The sequence below is a fragment of the Mobula hypostoma genome, unplaced genomic scaffold (genome assembly GCF_963921235.1).
Source record: "Mobula hypostoma unplaced genomic scaffold, sMobHyp1.1 scaffold_148, whole genome shotgun sequence".
In the NCBI taxonomy this organism is placed as follows: Eukaryota; Metazoa; Chordata; class Chondrichthyes; order Myliobatiformes; family Myliobatidae; genus Mobula; species Mobula hypostoma.
In genome coordinates this window covers 2,773-23,952 of record NW_026948264.1, presented here as the reverse complement: position 1 = coordinate 23,952, position 21,180 = coordinate 2,773, and the positions used below count along the sequence as shown (strand labels likewise).

General features: G+C 47.9%; 1 protein-coding gene across 2 annotated transcripts; it reads right to left on the bottom strand.

Moving 5' to 3' along the window:
- Positions 1 to 1,037: 1,037 nt before the first annotated feature.
- LOC134342260 (zinc finger protein 227-like) lies at positions 1,038 to 13,503 on the bottom strand. Of its 2 annotated transcripts, none has more exons than XM_063040225.1 (3): positions 13,434 to 13,503; positions 11,004 to 11,172; positions 1,038 to 3,601 (listed from the first exon to the last, which is right to left on the bottom strand). In XM_063040225.1, exon 3 carries the CDS (start codon positions 3,262 to 3,264, stop codon positions 2,224 to 2,226), a length of 1,041 nt encoding a protein of 346 aa, XP_062896295.1. In that variant the 5' UTR covers positions 3,265 to 3,601; positions 11,004 to 11,172; positions 13,434 to 13,503; the 3' UTR covers positions 1,038 to 2,223. The 2 variants fall into 2 exon arrangements, with proteins under 2 accessions (XP_062896295.1, XP_062896296.1); XM_063040226.1 differs by lacking the exon at positions 13,434 to 13,503 and adding an exon at positions 13,127 to 13,158 and having other exon boundaries at positions 11,004 to 11,168.
- Between the last annotated feature and the right edge of the window lie 7,677 nt (positions 13,504 to 21,180).

The following is a 21,180-nucleotide window of genomic DNA, read 5'->3' as shown; positions in this document are numbered from 1 at the left end:
AACTTCTTCACACAGAGAGTGGTGAATCTGTGGAATTCTCTGACACAGGAAACTGTTGAGGCCAGTTCATTGGCAATGTTTAAGAGGGAGTTAGATATGGCCCTTGTGGCTACAGGGGTCAGGGGGTATGGAGGGAAGGCTGGGGCGGGGTTCTGAGTTGGATGATCAGCCATGATCATAATAAATGGCAGTGCAGGCTCGAAGGGCCGAATGGCCTACTCCTGCACCTATTACTATGTTTTCTATGTTTAATCACTAAGTCTTCACCGCCCTCTGTGGTGGGGATTTACAGACATTCACCACCCTCAGAGTGGAGACAGTCACTCTCGAAATTGCATTCAGCAATGGCGACAGACAAATATCTAGCATGAAGCTTATTGAAACTTTCTCCCCGGTGTGAAGCCAGCAGTGTGTCACAAGTGTAACATGCTGTAAGGTTTCACTGTTCATGTAATGGCCTCTCTGCAATGTATCACTGCTGAGGTAATGGTTTCTCTGTAGCAGCAATGTTTAGGTTACGAATAGAGATAACAGGGTTTTGGAGTGCGGGGTATCCAATGACAGAAATGTTCTTCCTTGTGAGTCTGGAAGAGAGATTTTCGTGGTCTTTTGCTGGGGAGAGATGAGAAGACGCGGATGGAGAGAGTGGACCCTTTTTCTTGTTTTCTTCACTAACCCAATAGTCAAAGTAAGAATTATGAAGCTCAATTGTTTAATCACATATTGTGTACTGTTTGTTATTTCGGGGTACTGATTTTGTAACAGGGGACACATTGCGCAGCATCCACCCAAACGAGATTTCTTAAGTCTGGCCGAGCTGGGGAGCTATCACCCCCTATATTAAGCTGCTAGCCGAGGGAGAGTTACATAAGGTTAGATTATTGAGTGAATCGCTTCCCACATTCACAGCAGGTGAACACCCCCTCCCCGGTGTGAACCTGGTGGTGTGTCATAAGGACAGATAACTGAATGAATCTGTTTACGTACACGTAACGGTCTAAATGAACCAGCAGCAATAGAGCACACCTGGAGTCTGGTTTTGATATTAAAAAACACTATATATTAGTATCTAGTTAATATAGTAACTTAATCCAGGTAAATCAAAAGTTAGTAGTGTTATGCATATATATGTATGTAAATATAATTCCCAAACACACTCAAGCTCGAGTGGCAAGAGTTAAAGTCTCACGATAGTGATGTAAGGAAGTTCAGTTCAATCCACGGAATTGGTGTGTGTGAGGAAGGTATTTGTAATCCAAGGTGAAAACCACACTGGGAGAAGAACGAGTAAACAGGTCCCGTTGATCTTCCATCCTCAGGCTCCGAATCCACTCTCGAGTTAGCCAAACGCAGGTTATCACTAAGGGGACCATCTTCGAGGGTAAACTACCACCCAGGCAAGGGTAGACACACCGGTAGCCTCCACAGGGTCAGCCCTTCCACACACCATGACAGCCACTGATCAATTCCCCTGATCGATCCTCAACCCTCGCTTGTGGGCACTCGAAAGTTCCACCCAGTGACTCCTCTGTCACTGGCCTCCTTTCACTGACTGGTCGCCTTAACCGGTGTCCCACTGTGTGTCTCTGGGAGTGTCATCTGACCTTGCTTAAATAAACACGCTACGAAGCAACTGTGAACATCGAACTGTCCATCACATAACTCCCCCTCTCTCTCACCATGGCAACCAAGAAGCAACTGTGAACATCGAACTGTCCATCACATAACTCCGCCTCTCTCTCACCATGGGAACCGAGAAGCAACTGTGAACATCGAACTGTCCATCACATAACTCCGCCTCTCTCTCACCATGGCAACCAAGAAGCAACTGTGAACATCGAACCGTCCATCACATAACTCCGCCTCTCTCTCACCATGGCAACCAAGAAGCAGGCAGCAGTACTGCAGACAGTTTTTCTCTCTCATTTAAAGGCACAGTCCATGTCCACCGTAAATACTTCACCACGTTCATAGCAGGTGAACGGCCTCTCCCCAGTGTGAACTCAGTGATGCACAATTGGTTGATTTGGCTGAGAGAATTTCTTCCCACAGTCTGAGCAGCTGATCGGCCCCTTCCCAGTGTGGACTCGCTGATGTTCCTTCAGTTGAGATGACTGAATGAATCCCTTCCCACAGACAGAGCAGGTGAACGGCCATTTCCCTGTGTGTCAGCAGGTGAAATGACCAATTGAAACCCTTCCCACAGACTGAACAAGTGAATGGTCACTCCCTGGTGTGAACTGACTGGTGTCTCAGTAGATGAGATGAGCAAGTGAATCCCTTCCCACAGTCTGAGCAGGTGAATGGCCTCTCCCCGGTGTGAACTCGCTGATGTACCTTCAGTTGAGATGAATCTACGAATCCCTTCCCACACACTGAGCAGATGAATGGCCTCTCCCCAGTGTGAACTGACTGGTGTCTCAGTACAGCAGATGACTTTGTGAATCCCTTCCCACACACTGAGCAGGTGAACGGCCTCACCCCAGTGTGAATTCGCTGATGTACCCTCAGTTGATATGACTGAGTGAATCCCTTCCCACAGTCTGAGCAGGTGAACGGCCTCTCCCCAGTGTGAACTCGCTGATGTGTCAGTAGGTGAGCGAACAGTTTGAATCCCTTCCCACAGTCTGAGCAGGTGAACGGCCTATCCCCAGTGTGAACTCGCTGATGTACCTTCAGATTAAATGAGCAAGTGAATCCCTTCCCACAGACTGAGCAGGTGAATGGTCTCTCCCTGGTGTGAACTCTCTGATGTACCTTCAGTTGAGATGACTGAATGAATCCCTTCCCACAGTCTGAGCAGGTGAATGGTCTCTCCCCAGTGTGAACTCGCTGATGTGTCAGTAGGTGAGTGAACAGTTTGAATCCCTTCCCACAGTCTGAGCAGGTGAACGGCCTATCCCCAGTGTGAACTCGCTGATGTACCTTCAGATTAAATGAGCAAGTGAATCCCTTCCCACAGACTGAGCAGGTGAATGGTCTCTCCCTGGTGTGAACTCGCTGGTGTGCCTTCAGATGAGATGACTGAATGAATCCCTTCCCGCAGTCTGAGCAGGTGAATGGCCTCTCCCCAGTGTGAACTGACTGGTGTCTCAGTAACTGAGATGATACAGTAAATCCCTTCCCACAGTCTGAGCAGGTGAACGGCCTCTCTCCAGTGTGAACTCGCTGATGTACCTTCAGTTTACATGATTTAGTGAATCCCTTCCCGCAGTCTGAGCAGGTGAACGGCCGCTCCCCGGTGTGAACTCGCTGGTGAGCCATTAGGTCAGATAACCGAGTGAAACATTCCCCACAAATTCAGCAGATGACCAGCCTCTGCTCAGTGTGAACAGACTGGTGTGTCCACAGGTGGGAAGACCGACTGAATCCCTTCTCACACACAGAAAAGGTGAATGGCCTTGTCCCAGTGTGAACTTGCTGATGCACCTTCAGCTGAGATGACCGACTGAATCCATTCCCATTGTCTCAGCAGGTGAATGGGTTCCCCCCTTTGTTGATGTACAGCTGGGATTTTCTTTGATCTACTGTCAATATAAAGTGCCACAGTTTTAAAGCCATGAAAACATCTTCTGCCCAGATGAATGGTTGGTCTGCACAGCTGTTAAAAGGAATTAAATGAATATTAATATTATTTCATGTTCTTGTCACAGAGTCATAGAAAAGTACAACACAGAAACAGGCCCTTTGGCCCATCTAGTTTGTGTTGAACTATTTAAACTACCTACCCCCGTACCCGTACCATCCAGGTACCTATACAAACCTCTTACATGTTGAAATTGAGCTCGCATGCACCAGTTGGACTGTCTGCTCATTCCACACCTGGATGACCATCTGTGTGAAAAAGTTTCCCCTCATGTTCCCCTTCATGTTTCAATGTCACCCTTAATCTGTGGCCTCTGGTTGTAGTCCCACCAAATCTCAGTGGAAAAAGCCAGCTTGCATTTACCCTAACTATAACCCTCATAATTTTGGCACACCTGCATCAAATCTCCCCTCAATCTTTTACATTCCAAGGAATAAAGCCCCATCCTGTTCAATCTCTCCTTATAACCCAAGTCCTCCAGACCCGGCAACATCCTTGCGAATTTTCCCTGAACTCTTTCAACCTCTTTCACATCTTCCTGCAGGTTGGTGATGTGACAAAGGTGTGCATAGACTGAGATGTTGACTGTCCTGTGCTATCAGCAGTGGGATCGTCAGTTGATCTGCCACCTGTCTTCAGGAGGAGAGATAAGTAAGACAATGGAGCAACATTTGGAAATGTTAATGAAGAGACGAGAGAGTTTAATGGAAGGAGACACCGGTCTGAGTATTGTCAAGACCGGCTGCTTTGAACCCTGAACTTTTTGAAGTCTGATGGACAGGCGATACCCCAATAGGGGGGATAAAAAGGGACAGGTTTGCTAAGGCAACGGACACCACTCACGACACCACGAGGTAACGAGACCCTGGAAGTGGTGCGCCCCCACAAGTCGGTGGGAGTTTTGGAGGGCTGGTCACGGGACCAGCCATAGACACACAGGGTGGAAAGTTACGGTCGGCAGGAACCAGGTGTGTGTGTCCGCCCTTGCCTGGGTGCTAGGTTCACCGCAGAAGAACGATCGTGTCTGAAACGGAGGGGTCACAGTCGGTGACCTCAGAAGACATTACAAAGGGCTCGCCCGAAAGCTAACTGCGAGGAATATCGAAGGTCTGTTTGGAATACGATTTGAATATTCATTCGTTCTCTCTCTCTCTTCAACGGCACAAAAGTGATTACTGTGAAATGAACTAAATTGAACTCTGTCACTTGTGATTGATCATTTTACCCCTAGACTGCGGTAGAGCTTGATTGATCCTATTATCCTAGTCCTGTGTACATGTGTGTTTATTCATTGCTAACCTGTTGCATTTATATCCTTACTATTAGGGTACTGTGTTGCTTATTCCTTTAATAAAACTTTCTTAGTTCCAGTAATCCAGACTCCAACTGAGTGATCCATTTCTGCTGGTTTGGCAACCCAGTTACGGGGTACGTAACAGTGACCAAAACTGGACCCAACACTCCAAATTAGGTCTCACCAATGTCTTGTACAACACCAACATAACATCCATCTCTTGTACTCAGTAATTTGGTTTATGAACGCCAATGTCCCAAAATCTTTTTTTCCATCCCTATCAAACTGTGACACCACTTTCAGTGAAATATAGACCTGTATTCTCAGATTCATTTCTTCTACAACACTTCTCGGTGCCCTACCAGTCACTGTGTAAGACCTACCCTGGTAGGTCCTACTAAAGTGCAACACTTCACACTTGTCTGCATTAAATTCCATTTTCCATTTCTCAACCCATTTTTCCAGTGGGTCCAGATGTCACTGCAAGATATGATAGTCTTCCTCGCTGTCCACTACACCACTAATCTTGGTGTCATCCACAAATTTGCTGATCCAGTTAACCACCATATCATCCAGATAACTGATATAGATGACAAACAACTAGTCACAGGCTTCCAGTCGGAGGGGAAGATCCATCTGCTTCCATACTCTGGTGATGAAGTTTTAAGGGGATTGGGTGAAATAAGAAATGATTCTTGGACTCTTGTAAATAATGGGTTAAAATTTAAGTGTGAAATTATGTGTGCTCTGTTCTGGATAGTGTGCAAATTTCTGTTTTGTCCTTCACTGAGGAATCTGCTTGCAGCTTGTTTAGATTAACGACTCACAGATGTCTCTTGGGAACATTACGTAGAGTTGAGTTCTCATGAGACACGAATTGAACTAAGTTCCCTCCCATGTCTAACAAAAGAGAATAACTGATAAGGATTGGACAGAACGTTCATTTGTTATTAAAACCCTGATTTAGTGGACTCTCTTATCTCAGAAATTAAGTTTTGCTCCAACGGACAAGGTGGGAATACCAGTTGAACTAAAGTCCTCTTTGTTTTGCTAGTTCTATAAATTGTAACATTTCTGCATGTTAGACAAAGGTTCGTCACGAGCCGCCAGAGGGAGAGGAGTTCTGTCTCTCTGATGCTCGGCTCTGAGCTTCTCACCGGCTCAGTTCAAACAAATAAACTGATGAAAAGGATAAAGTAAAGAACTGTTTGTGGTGTGGTTATTGGTCCGGCCAATTTAAGTTTATACCATAAAGAGTATCCAGTATCCCATCCAGATACTTCACACCTTTGTACGGCTACTCTCTTCTGTTGACTTCAGGAAACAGCAGAGAACTGTGGACACAGCTGAGCACATCATGGAAACAAGCCTCCCCTCCACGGACTCACTCACTCACTCGAGAGACTTTGAACTTTTTACTGAGCCACGGACTGTTCTTCATCAAGTTATGGTATTGTTGCACTGTTGTAACTATATGTTATAATTACGTGGTTTTGTTAGTTTTTTCAGTCTTGGTCTGTCCTGTGTTTTGTGATATCACACCGGAGGAAATACTGTTTCATTTCTTAATGCATGCATTACTAAATGACAATAAAAGACGACTGTGTGTCTTCATAATCTAATAATCCAATTAAACATTCCCAGAACCCCAGACCAGACATTCTTCATTCTCAACCACCCCTCGGGTCGAAGATAAATGAAAACGAAAAAACAGAAAACATACCCCCAGACCTAGGGATATTTTCCATTCTGCTGTTATAAGCAAACTGAATATTCCTCAGCATTATAAGGTAGACTCTTGACTTCATAATGTAACTAGATGTGACCTTGCACCATGTCTACCTGCAGTGGATTTTCTCTGTAACCACATTGCTTTGTTACACACTGTTAATGTTTTATCATAATCTACTGTTGTAATGTGTGGATCTGAGATGATGGTTTGCAAGACAAGATTTTCATTGAACCTCGGTACATGACAATAATAAACGATTCCCCACTTTAATTGTGTGGAAATATTAGACAGACTGAGCTTCTCATCTGGAACTTCTGGAGGGAGATTTCACTGAAGTGTACAAATGTTTGAGAAGCCCAGAAAAACAGAAACGGCTTCCTTCTTGGAATAATAGGGCTATATACCTCGAAACATTGGCGACACTTCGGCAATTTGTAACAGTGGAATGGAGTCAATGAATAAAAAATGCCCACCCACAATGAGAGGACGTGACAGATCTGGATCTCACTCCCTTGTCTGAATGGAAGAAAGATTAAACTAAACAACCATGAGAAACAAACCCGCAGACGTAAGGAAGTGGACGTGACGTCAGACCCCGGTGTAGCAAACCCATGCGTGACATCAGGCATTGGAGGGGGGAGGGAAGGGGAGAGGATAAGATTTTTGGTTCCATGGCTGTCTTCCAGGGAAGGTGGGACCTGCACAGAAGGGACCACAACAAGACAGAAGGTTCTTTGGAAACTGAAGATCTGAAGGCAGAAAAGCTACCTGGGTCAGATGGTTTACACCCAGAGTTCTGAAAGAGGTGGCCGGAGAGATCGTGGAGGCATTAGCAATGATCCTTCAAGAATCACTAAATTCAGGAATGGTTCTGGAAGACTGGAATATTGCAAATGTCACTCCACTCATCAAGAAGGGAGAGAGGCAGAAGAAAGGAAACTACTGGCCAGTGAATCTGACAGTGGTTAGGAAGATGTTGGAGTCGATTGATAAGGATGTGAGTTCAGGGGACTTGGAGGCACAAGATACAATAGGCCTGAGTCAGCATCGTTTCCTCAAGGGAAAACTGCTGTACTCACTGTACACCCACGATTGTGTAGCCAAGTTTCCATCAAACTCAATATATAGGTTTGCTGATGACACAACAATTGTAGGACGTATGTCGGGAAATGATGAGTTTAAGTACAGAGAGGAAATTAAGAACCTGGTGGCATGGTGTGAAGACAATAACCTATCCCTCAACGTCAGCAAGACGAAGGAGTTGGTTGTTGTCTTCAGAAGGCGTAGCGGACTGCACGACCCAATTTACATCGGTGGTGCGCAAGTGCAACAGGTCAAAAGTTTTAAGTTCCTCAGGGTCAATATTACAAATGACCTGACTTGGTCCAACCAAGCAGAGTTCACTGCCAAGAAGGCCCACCAGCGCCTTGACTTGCAGAGAAAACTAAAGAAATTTGGCCTGTCCCCTAAAAACCTCACAAATTTTTATAGATGCACCGCAGAAAGCATTCTTCTAGGGTGCATCACAACCTGGTGTGGAAGTTGTCCTGTCCAAGACCGAAAGAAGCTGCAGAAGATCGTGAACACGGTGCAGCACATCACACAAACCAATCTTCCATTCGTGGACTCACTTTACACCGCACGCTGTCGGAGCAGTGCTGCCAGGATAATCAAGGTCACGACCCACCCAGCCAACACACATTTTGTCCCTCTTCCCTCCGGGAGAAGGTTCAGGAGCTTGAAGACTCGTATGGCCAGATTTGGGAACAGCTTCTTTCCAACTGTGATAAGGCTGCTGAACGGATCCTGACCCGGATCTGGGCCGTGCCCTCCAAATATCCGGACCTGCCTCTCAGTTTTTTTTACACGACCTTACTTCCCATTTTTCTATTTTCTATTTATGATTTATAATTTAAATTTTTAATATTTACTAATTTTAACTATTTTTAATATTTTTAATATTTAATAATTGTAATCCAGGGAGAGTGAAGCGCAGAATCAAATATTGCTGTGATGATTGTACATTCTAGTACCAAATGAAAGGGTTGACTATTCTCTAAATGGAGAGAATGTACAAAAAATCTGAGCTGCAAATGGAGTTGGAAGTCCTTGTGCAGGATTCACTGAAGGTTAATTTGTGGGTCGAGTCTGTGGTGAGGAAGGCAAATGTGATTTTTGCATTCAGTTCAAGGAGACTAAAATATAACAGTGAGGATGTAATGTTGAGACTTTATAAAGCTCTTGGATTGTTCTCAGCAGTTTTGGGCCCCTTATCTCAGAAAGGATGCACTGACACTGGAGAGAGTTCAAAGCAGGTTTACGAAAATGAGTGCAGAATTGAATGGCCTGTCATAGAAAGAGCATTTGATGGCTCTGGACCTGTATTCAGAGGAATGAAGGATGATTTCATTGAATCCTATTGAATGGTGAATGGCCTTGATGGAGTGGATGTGGAGAGGATATTTCCTGTATTGGGAGAGTCCACGACCAGAGGACGCAGCTTCAGATTAAAGGGGGTAGAGGGGCGTTCTTTTAGAAAGGAGATAAGGGGGAATTCTTCAGTCAGAGAGTGGTGAATCTGTGGAATCCTTTGCCACGGGCAGCTGTGAAGGCCAGGTATTTATGGATATCAAAGGCAGAGGTTGCTAGATTCCTGATGGGTGACGGTTTACGGGGAGAAGGAAGGAGACTGGGACAGAGGAAAAATGGAACAGGCATGATTAAATGGCAGAGCAGGTGCGATGGGCCAAATGGCCTAATTTTGCTCCTACAGTATATTTTATGGTTTTATGTAGGGGCAACAGAATGACGTCACATGTGGGTGAGAGTTTGTATTCAAAAACTTTTTGATGGACATTTTTTATGATATCAGGGGGTGAACAAAGGAAACGACGGTTTTCATCAATGAATCCAACATTGTGTGACTTAAAGTCCCCTGCAAGATACCCTACTCTGCCATGTTGTCCGTAGAGTGGGCGGTGTGGTGCTTGTCTCGAGTTGGGTCACAAAACCCCACCGTTTCTGAGGAGGACTTTCCGGGGTGATCTGGTCTGGGGTGGGTCAGTCAGTGCAGTGTCTTGTTGTTTAGTATTTTCAGAAACAACAGTTTTACTGATATAAACCGGAATTGCCAGCAGGGTAAAGACAGGTTCGTATCAGTTAACAGAAGACCTCTCATCCCTGCAGTCCTTGTCTCCCGGCAATCTAAACACCCCGAAAGTGTAGGTACCCCTTCCTCTAAAGTGAGTGAATCATTCACGATAGCTGATCGCTGAGAGGAATGATATTTGTTGGGCGTTAAAGTTGGTCCAGGTTTGGCTGGATGGAGTTAATGCAGAGTTCGGGGGTGTCACAGTGAAAGAACCGAACAGCCAGATCCTCGACGTTGTCCCTCCGACCTCCGGCCACTGGTGGCGCCGTGGGGACCTCCTGCAAATCACAGCACAGGGCCGACCCCAGCTGTTGCCGGCGGTTCTCCTGGTTGGGCGGCGATGAGGAAGGGTCTGATCTCGGGTTTGTGTAAATCGAAGAGCGGTTGCAGTGGGAAAGGGCTGGGACCGAGCCGGACAGCTGGACAGTCTGGGCTGGGAATGTAGGATCAGTTAGTTGTGGTCCCCAAGCTGTGAGAGTGGATGTCGGTGACGTGGATCTGTTTACGTGTACGGGTGTGGGGTAAATGGTGGGAAAGTTGTGGGGCTATTGGCGGGGTGGAGGGAGGTTGGAGATGTGTGGGTTATCAGACACAGTGTGACCCAGGAGGAGTGGTCCTAGGCAGATTAAGTTGGAAGCAAGAGAGGATCTCGTCCGTTTCATCAGACAGCTTTCAGGAAGCAACAAATCTCTCTTTATATTAATCACTGTCTAATCTTGCTGCTAACATTGTGTTTGTCACAGAGCCCAGAGTCTAGGAACAGCTAGATGGTAGGAAGCAGATGGTGATGATGGGAGGCTGGTTATTGGAGTCCAGGTCCGTGTCTCATAGAGCTCCCCAGGGTTACACCCATTGTTAATTGTCATCTATGTCAATAATCTGGTTGAGAATGTACAGGGTATGGGGAGTGAGTTTGCAGCAAGTAATTTCAAACAATTACTTCTTTTTGCAAGATAGTAATATAAACACCCCTCTTTCCCTCTCCACACTCAGAACCGACCAAAAGCTACTTCAGAAGATGCAAGTTCTTTAAATGAGCAAACACTGAGGGAATGTGAGTGAGTTTAAAGAGCTGGGATACTGACAGTACATTACCAGACCTGGAGTGATTGCAACTGGGTCTGACAGAGGCGTAACTGGTATTTCTGGGCACATTCAGTCTCACCACAACTATTCCCTACCTTATTTTGTACAGATATGTAATGTCTAAAGGACCAGTGTTTGAGTAAATGAGACTCACCGAACTTGCTCCGGACTGAATCAATGGAAACCCTGAGTCAGAAGGGTTCTCTCCAGTTGATGCTCTCAGTCCTCGGGCTGGTTCATTTGCTGCTGTTCCCTCATCTTCAGTCGTGGTTTGCTTCCAGTTGTGGGCTTTTGTTCCAATAAATCTCTCACCACAGGTCTAACTTCAAAATGAAAGATAATGAAACATGTTAACAATACAAAGGAGAACAAAATATTTCTGCTCACTGAAATCTAAACATTGAAGACAAATATAATGATCTCAGTGAACAAATCTGTAATTATCCCTGACACGTCACAAAACCTGATAAGGGATAGGAAGGAGTCATCATTCAGTCATGGTAAGATATAAGACACAGGAACAGAATTAGGTGATTCGATCCATCGAGTCTGCTCCATCATTCAACCACGGCTGAGATTTATTCCAACACCATATTCCCGCCTTCCTCCTGTAACCCTGAAGCTACTTAGCAATCATGAATATTTTAATCTGCCCTGAATATACCCAAATGACAGCCTCAGCCACCCTCTGTGGCGACAAATTCCACAGATCAGCCATCTTTTGGCTGAAGAAATTTTTCTCATCTCAGTTTTAAAGGGAAGCATCTTTATTCTGAGACTGTGCTGTCAGATCACAGACTCTCCATCTAATGGAAATATCCTCTCAATGTCCATTGTATCCAGGCTTTTCAGCATTCAGTAGGTTTACTTAACCACCTCCCCTTTCACCACCCCGTCTGAACTCCATTCAGCACAGCCCCATAACTATCAAATGCTCCTCATACATAAAACCGATCATTCCTGAGATTATTCATGTGAACCTTGTATGCAACAACTGCACTGAACACATTCCCAAGTACAACAGACAATCAGGAAATTTAAACCTTTCCAGAGTGAATGTAATAAAAAGAAACTGGAATCACCAGAATCGCTCAACAGGTAAGGAACTGCTGTGGGGAGAGCAACAAATTTAATGATTCAGGTTCACAATCTTGCCAGGATGGATTCAGAATTTAGTGCAGATCTCCAGCAAATTGAGTTTCTGTTTGATTTCCACTGTCCGACAGACAGGTGACAGTGAGGAAGAATTTCCAATCACAGTTCGAACACTGAACCCCCCAGGTCTATTTCTACTGGTGCAAACACAGAACAGCCCATTTAATCACAGCCTGTCCTTGTGAGGGATGGAATACAAACTCATTCCCTCCTCAGATCAACAGCATGGCTTCCAAAGGAACTCCAGAAACATACATTTGATCCAAGATGGGAAATACATGCTCAACACCTCAGAAACCCTGGCAGATTGATCCCTGGGTCCATTTTACTTGGATCTAAAACTGTGATATCCCAGGACCCAACCTCACAGGGTCACACAGCTGAACCTGTCACTGACCAACCCTCAGAGCCTCACATATCGTCCCCACATCTCAGACTGGGTGGTGCTATCTGGGATTTCCCCACAACCAATGTCCAGCTGCTCGAAACTTCTGCTTCATTGCAGAAGGATGAACATCCAGTCCCATCTGTAGAAGCACTAACCAAAGTCAAATCCAGAACACCGACAGTACCATATGCCTGGAATGCCGATCACAGGATTATAGCCCAAGCACCAACTCTCCCAGTACTCTTTGCTGACAGGAAAATGCTGCAGTGTGTCAGCCAGTCACAGTTCAAAAACCAGCACCTCCACACCAATGCACAACACAACTGGTACCTGATGACCCTCTGGCATTCCAGCTAACAAAAACTGATTCTGGAAATAACTCAGCGAGGCCAAACGTGTAAAAAAACACTTCACAATGCAGACAAAGTTTAGAAGAAAGATTGCTGATATATAACATTGAGGAGGTGGGACACAGGGTGGACTGAGGTTGACCCAGATGGTTGATGCATATCACTGAAGTGGGGAGGGATGGGGAGACAGGACAAAGGTTGAACAAGATGGGCAGGGAATGAGCAGAGGGAACCATGTGGGGAAGAAATCTAGGATCATTACTGATGATCCTCTAGCAATACACATATAGTGAATGAATAGTACATACTACTGCACCAAAGATCCTAAAATGACAAAATTAGAACAAACAATAAGAACTTTGGCATATGAAATTTGGCCCTCACCAATTTTTAATCACCACACCATAGAAAGTTTCCCAACCGGACACTTCACGCTTTTGCATGGTAATTACTCTGCCCGTGACTGCGAGGAACTGCAGAGACCCTTGGATACAGATCAGACAAACCCCCTCCCAGCCTGGGAACCACAACGAACGGATCTCACAGCCCGGGCTCGGGCGCAAAGCTAAAACCGGGGCTGCGGGACCGGAGAGCCCGGAGCCTTCAGCCGTCCGGGAGAACACGGTCCCAGGCCTTTCCCACTGCAGCAGGGTTCCAATTCACACAATACCGGGATCAGATCCGTACTCACCGCTGCCGGCGACAGCTGCGGTCGGCACGCAGAGCGCTACAAATCACCGCCGGTAGCCGGAGGTCCACACAGCTCCACCAGTGGCCGGAGGGCCACACAGCGCTGCCAGCGGCCGGAGGACGAAACAGCGCCTCCAGTGGCCGGAGGCCCGTGGGACAATGGAGAGGTTAATTACAACCACGAGAAAGTCTACAGATGCCAGAAATCCAGAGCCACACAAAAAAAATGCTGGCGGAACTCAGCAGGCCGGGCAGCATCTATCGACAATGCCGTCTTGGACAATGTCTCCCATCCACTACATAAAGTACTGGTTGGGCACAGGAGTATATTCAGCCAGGGACTCATTCCACCGAGATGCAAAACTGAGCCTCATAGGAAGTCATTCCTGCCTGTGGCGATCAAACCTTACAACTCTTCCCTTGGAGAGTCAGACGCCCTGAGTCAATAGGCTAGTCCTGGACTTATTTCCTAGCATAATTTACATATTATTATTTAACTATTTATGGTTTTATATTGCTATATTTATACTCTATTATTGGTTGGTGCAACTGTAACGAAAACCAATTTCCCTCGAGATCAAAAAAGTATGACTATGACTATGAAAAGAGTCAACAGTCGACGTTTCCCCTTGAACCTTCCTTCAGAACTGAGATGGAATGGGGGAAATATTTGAATAAAAACGGAGCGGGTGAGGAAGGGGTGTCTATGGTCCACATGGACAGGGTGTTGAGTTTACCAGGAGACAGAGACTGCAGGGACGAGAGGTTTTCTGTTGACTAATACACTGTGTGTGGACCCCACTGGCAATTCTGGTGTTGTGACCCGAATCGAGACAAACACCACGCTGCCCACTCCACCAACAACACGGCACAGCCGGACACATAACAGGGGACTTTACATCTCACAACACTGGATTCAGTGATGAAACCCGGGATTAATGTTGTTGTCCCACTGAAATCATCAGAAACGTCCATTCAGGTGTTTTTAAATACGAGCGCTTCCCCACAGGTGACGTCACACAGGTGCACCCCCCCCACGCGCCTGACGTCACACACGGGTTACCCTGACTGGGATCTTCCCTCACGTGCACGGTGTCTACGTCACCCACAAGCTGCTGTGCTCGAGCTTTGTCGGTTTAACAGCTGGGCTACTAATCACGTGATCATCCCTCCCCGTCACTGAAATCCAACGCTCAGCTGCGCTATTGCCATTGGTGGGATATAATGCCAATCACTGGTTACACCCAATAGCAGAAGCGGACCAGCGGAGAGGGCGGTACCCCCGTTGGTTCCGTCTTCCACGCCGGCGCCGATCTCTCCGTCAAAGCGGAACAATTCTCAGAGTAAATGTCCCGTTTTCTGATTTATTTCCATTTCCATCCGAGGGAAGCCGGCGGCGTTTGTGAAGCGTCTCCTGCGGCCGGAGTCTGATGTATCGCCGAGAGGTAGGAGGAGACATACGGAGGCGTCAACTCGGAGACCTGGGCCTTCACCCGGCCTTGCGTGTCTGGATCCTGTCAGATGTCTGGCAGGTGGTCAGAGTGGCTCCCTCACCTCTGTCTCTCCGACCCTCAGCACACACACACACCCTGTCCCCGTCACTCTCCGTGTGTTCACCCGTGACACACACACACACACCCTGTCCCCTTCACTCTCCGTGTGTTCACCCGTGACACACACACACACACCCTGTCCCCTTCACTCTCCGTGTGTTCACCCGTGACACACACACACACACCCTGTCCCCTTCACTCTCCGTGTGTTCACCCGTGACACACACACACACACCCTGTCCCCTTCACTCTCCGTGTGTTCACCCGTGACACACACACACACACCCTGTCCCCTTCACTCTCCGTGTGTTCACCCGTGACACACACACACACCCTGTCCCCTTCACTCTCCGTGTGTTCACCCGTGACACACACACACACCCTGTCCCCTTCACTCTCCGTGTGTTCACCAGTGACACACACACACACACCCTGTCCCCTTCACTCTCCGTGTGTTCACCCGTGACACACACACACACACACACACACACCCTGTCCCCTTCACTCTCCGTGTGTTCACCCGTGACACACACACACACCCTGTCCCCTTCACTCTCCGTGTGTTCACCCGTGACACACACACACACACCCTGTCCCCTTCACTCTCCGTGTGTTCACCCGTGACACACACACACACACCCTGTCCCCTTCACTCTCCATGTGTTCACCCGTGACACACACACACACCCTGTCCCCTTCACTCTCCGTGTGTTCACCCGTGACACACACACACACCCTGTCCCCTTCACTCTCCGTGTGTTCACCCGTGACACACACACACACACCCTGTCCCCTTCACTCTCCGTGTGTTCACCCGTGACACACACACACACACACACCCTGTCCCCTTCACTCTCCGTGTGTTCACCCGTGACACACACACACACCCTGTCCCCTTCACTCTCCGTGTGTTCACCCGTGACACACACACACACCCTGTCCCCTTCACTCTCCGTGTTCACCCGTGACACACACACACACACCCTGTCCCCTTCACTCTCCGTGTGTTCACCCGTGACACACACACACACCCTGTCCCCTTCACTCTCCGTGTGTTCACCCGTGACACACACACACACACCCTGTCCCCTTCACTCTCCGTGTTCACCCGTGACACACACACACACACCCTGTCCCCTTCACTCTCCGTGTGTTCACCCGTGACACACACACACACCCTGTCCCCTTCACTCTCCGTGTTCACCCGTGACACACACACACACACCCTGTCCCCTTCACTCTCCGTGTGTTCACCCGTGACACACACACACACACCCTGTCCCCTTCACTCTCCGTGTGTTCACCCGTGACACACACACACACACACACACCCTGTCCCCTTCACTCTCCGTGTGTTCACCCGTGACACACACACACACACCCTGTCCCCGTCACTCTCCGTGTGTTCACCCGTGACACACACACACACACACCCTGTCCCCTTCACTCTCCGTGTGTTCACCCGTGACACACACACACACACACACCCTGTCCCCTTCACTCTCCGTGTGTTCACCCGTGACACACACACACACACACCCTGTCCCCTTCACTCTCCGTGTGTTCACCCGTGACACACACACACACACCCTGTCCCCGTCACTCTCCGTGTGTTCACCCGTGACACACACACACACACACCCTGTCCCCTTCACTCTCCGTGTGTTCACCCGTGACACACACACACACACACACCCTGTCCCCTTCACTCTCCGTGTGTTCACCCGTGACACACACACACACACCCTGTCCCCTTCACTCTCCGTGTGTTCACCCGTGACACACACACACACACCCTGTCCCCGTCACTCTCCGTGTGTTCACCCGTGACACACACACACACACACCCTGTCCCCTTCACTCTCCGTGTGTTCACCCGTGACACACACACACACACACACCCTGTCCCCTTCACTCTCCGTGTGTTCACCCGTGACACACACACACACACCCTGTCCCCTTCACTCTCCGTGTGTTCACCCGTGACACACACACACACCCTGTCCCCTTCACTCTCCGTGTGTTCACCCGTGACACACACACACACACCCTGTCCCCTTCACTCTCCGTGTGTTCACCCGTGACACACACACACACACACCCTGTCCCCTTCACTCTCCGTGTGTTCACCCGTGACACACACACACACACCCTGTCCCCTTCACTCTCCGTGTGTTCACCCGTGACACACACACACACACACACCCTGTCCCCTTCACTCTCCGTGTGTTCACCCGTGACACACACACACACACACCCTGTCCCCTACACTCTCTGTGTGTTCACCCGTGACACACACACACACCCTGTCCCCTTCACTCTTCGTGTGTTCACCCGTGACACACACACACACACACACCCTGTCCCCTTCACTCTCCGTGTGTTCACCCGTGACACACACACACACACACCCTGTCCCCTTCACTCTCCGTGTGTTCACCCGTGACACACACACACACCCTGTCCCCTTCACTCTCCGTGTGTTCACCCGTGACACACACACACACACCCTGTCCCCTTCATTCTCCGTGTGTTCACCCGTGACACACACACACACACCCTGTCCCCTTCACTCTCCGTGTGTTCACCCGTGACACACACACACACACCCTGTCCCCTTCACTCTCCGTGTGTTCACCCGTCACACACACACACACACACCCTGTCCCCTTCACTCTCCGTGTGTTCACCCGTGACACACACACACACCCTGTCCCCTTCACTCTCAGTGTGTTCACCCGTGACACACACACACACCCTGTCCCCTTCACTCTCCGTGTGTTCACCCGTGACACACACACACACACCCTGTCCCCTTCACTCTCCGTGTGTTCACCCGTGACACACACACACACCCTGTCCCCTTCACTCTCAGTGTGTTCACCCGTGACACACACACACACCCTGTCCCCTTCACTCTCCGTGTGTTCACCCGTGACACACACACACCCTGTCCCCTTCACTCTCCGTGTGTTCACCCGTGACACACACACACACACACCCTGTCCCCTTCACTCTCCGTGTTCACCCGTGACACACACACACACACACACCCTGTCCCCTTCACTCTCCATGTGTTCACCCGTGACACACACACACACACACCCTGTCCCCTTCACTCTCCGTGTGTTCACCCGTGACACACACACACACAGCCTGTCCCCTTCACTCTCCGTGTGTTCACCCGTGACATACACACACACACACACACACACACACACTCACACACACCCTGTCCCCTTCACTCTCCGTGTGTTCACCCGTGACACACACACACACACAGCCTGTCCCCTTCACTCTCCGTGTGTTCACCCGTGACACACACACACACACCCACCCTGTCCCCTTCACTCTCCGTGTGTTCACCCGTGACACACACACACACCCCGTCCCCTTCACTCTCCGTGTGTTCACCCGTGACACACACACCCACCCTGTCCCCGTCACTCTCCGTGTGTTCACCCGTGACCGTATCGCCACCCACAGCTCCAATCTGCGGGTTAAATCCGCTGACTGACCGGCCTCATCTCCAATAATAACGGGTCAGCCGGCAGAGAAGGAGTCATCACCCCGACACAAGGAAACGATCTCTGCCTCCCGGTGACAGAAACAACGGAGCTGGTTGTGGGTGACAGGAGGAATGGAGACAGGGACCAAATTCAACATCTGCAAGTCTGTTATTGATTCTTTATCCTCCAAAATATTCCGCATGGAATTTAAACTGGAGGAGGCGGGGGTGGGTTTAAGAAGGAGATTTTTCCAGAAGAAAAGCTGCCTTAAGTTTAATTGGGTTTGGTTGTGTGACTGTGTTAGGATGACGAGTATTCCTCGCTTTAATTGTGCGGGGCAAAATGAATTGCTGTACACATCTGATTTGGTAGTTAGTATTTCACACTGAGTTGAGTGCCCTCTTCTGCTCCTAAAAGGTTTGGGTTTGATGTGGGATTGGTAGTCTCTGTCGAGTTGACCATTTAACATTTTGTAAAGACAGGTCACATCTATCTTGGAGAGAGTTCCACTTTAATGAATTTGAAGGTTGAGTAACACTGGCTTCTCTCTCATAGGTATTTGTGACAAATCGGGCTGCCTGTCTTTGGACTCGCTCGGTGGAAGTAGTGTTTTTGTTTGTGTTTGGGTCCCAGGCAGCAACTGCATATTCCAAATGTGGCCTAACAGTGGTGAGGTACAACTTCTCCTTAACTGAAGCTGAACAATGGTGAAAATTTAGGGCTCCTGTTGCATTCACTGTTGCATGATGTGTCTGACTATTCCAGCGTAGATCATTACGGATTTTGACCTGATATTCTTGGTTTCTTCAATGGTGACACCTAAATTGACACAAAATGCACCTTTCAATATTGATCATGACACAATGTATTTTATATATTGTTAATGACATAAAGCATATTTATAGATTGTTACTGACAGAGAATCGTATAATTTGTGTTCTGTGTGTTATCTGAATGTACTTGCCTGTGATGCTGCTACAAGTCAGTGTTTCTCTGTCCCTGTACCTTCCCGTACTTGTGCACTTGGCAATAAATTCAACAGGACCTGAGACAGCTCAGTGAGATTTGATTAGTCATGGCAGCTCGGTAGGTCGAATGTCTGAGACAGGACACTGTTAAATGCAAAACCCTGAACGGTGTTGATGATCAGAGGGATCTTAGACTCCAAGTTCATCGCTCCCTGAAAGAGACTGCACAGATTGATCGGGTGGTTAAGAAGGCAAATGGCGTGGTTGTCTTTATTAGTTGTTGCATTGAGTTCAAAAGCCGGGAAGCTGTGTTGAAGCTTTATAAAACTCCAGTCAGGCCACATCCGGAGTATTAAATACTGTTCTGATCGCCCCACTCTAGGAAGGATGCCGGGGCTTTGGAGAGGGCGCAGAAGAGGTTTGCCTGGGTTAGAGGGCATGAGCTGTAACGAGAGGCTGGACAAACTTGGGTTGTTTTCTCCAGAGCGGCGCAGGCTGGGCTGAGACTGGATGGATGTTTATAAGATTACGAGAGGAATTGATGGAGTGGACAGACGATCCAAGGTGGTTGAAAAGTCGAATACATTTATGGTCAGAGGAGATGTGAGGGGCAAGTTTCAGTGAGTTTTGTTCTTAGTAACATGAAGCAGAAATGTTTGTTTCTCCTTTTTATTGTTAATGTGCTTCATTATCTTTCATGTTCAAGTTAGACCTGCGGTGAGAGATTTATTGGAAGAAAAACCCCAACTGGAAGCAAACCACGACTGAAGACGAGGGAACAGCAACAAGTGAACCAGCCCGAGGGTTGAGAGCATCAACTGGAGAGAACCCATCTGACTCGGAGATTCCAGTGATTCAGTCAGGAGAAAGTTTGGTGAGTCTCATTTACTCAAACACTGGTCCTTTAGACATTACATACCTGTACAAAGGAAGGTAGGGAATAGTCGGAGTGAGACTGAATGTTGCCAGAAGAACCAGTTATGCCTCTGTCAGACCCAGTTGCAATCACTCCAGGTCTGGTGATGTGCTTCCAGCAGCCCAGCCCTTTAAAACCACTCCCATTCTGTGGAAGTCGAATCCGGATAAAGTCACTCAGAGACGGTATAAGTGCAAACTCTTTAGCCCAAGCACTTGACCTTTACTCAGTTAGTCACTCAAACAGGAACAGTGTATGACTGTTCCCGCCCAATCCACTAACTGACTAACAATTCCCCTTACACCACAGATATATCCGTCCAGATACCCCCAACACAAGACAGGCTGGAGCCAAAGTTATTTACTACATGACAGCCCCTAAAGACAAATTACAAAATAGTCATAATGGCTTACACACACAGAACAGACTGAAGCTGTCCTATCTCTACACATGAGTGCACAAGGAGATAAGCATCCTGAAACCCTAGCTAGCCACCCTCAAGAAGAAATGTGGCTCAGCATGGCTTAGCACATCTGTTGATCATCAGCAGTTTCTTTCAGAAAAACAGACTGCTATTGTTTAACTAAGAGTTAACCCTTTTACATATTTTATCATTAGATGAGATTAGATTCAACTTTATTGTCATTGTACCGAGTACAAATACAAAGCCAATGAAATGCATTTAGCATCCCACCAGAAATGCAAAGAATATGATGAGGTTGTCTCAGGCATTGGTGAGGCAGAATCTGGAGTATTGTGTTCAGTTTTGATCACCAAATTACAGGAAGGATATAAATAAGGT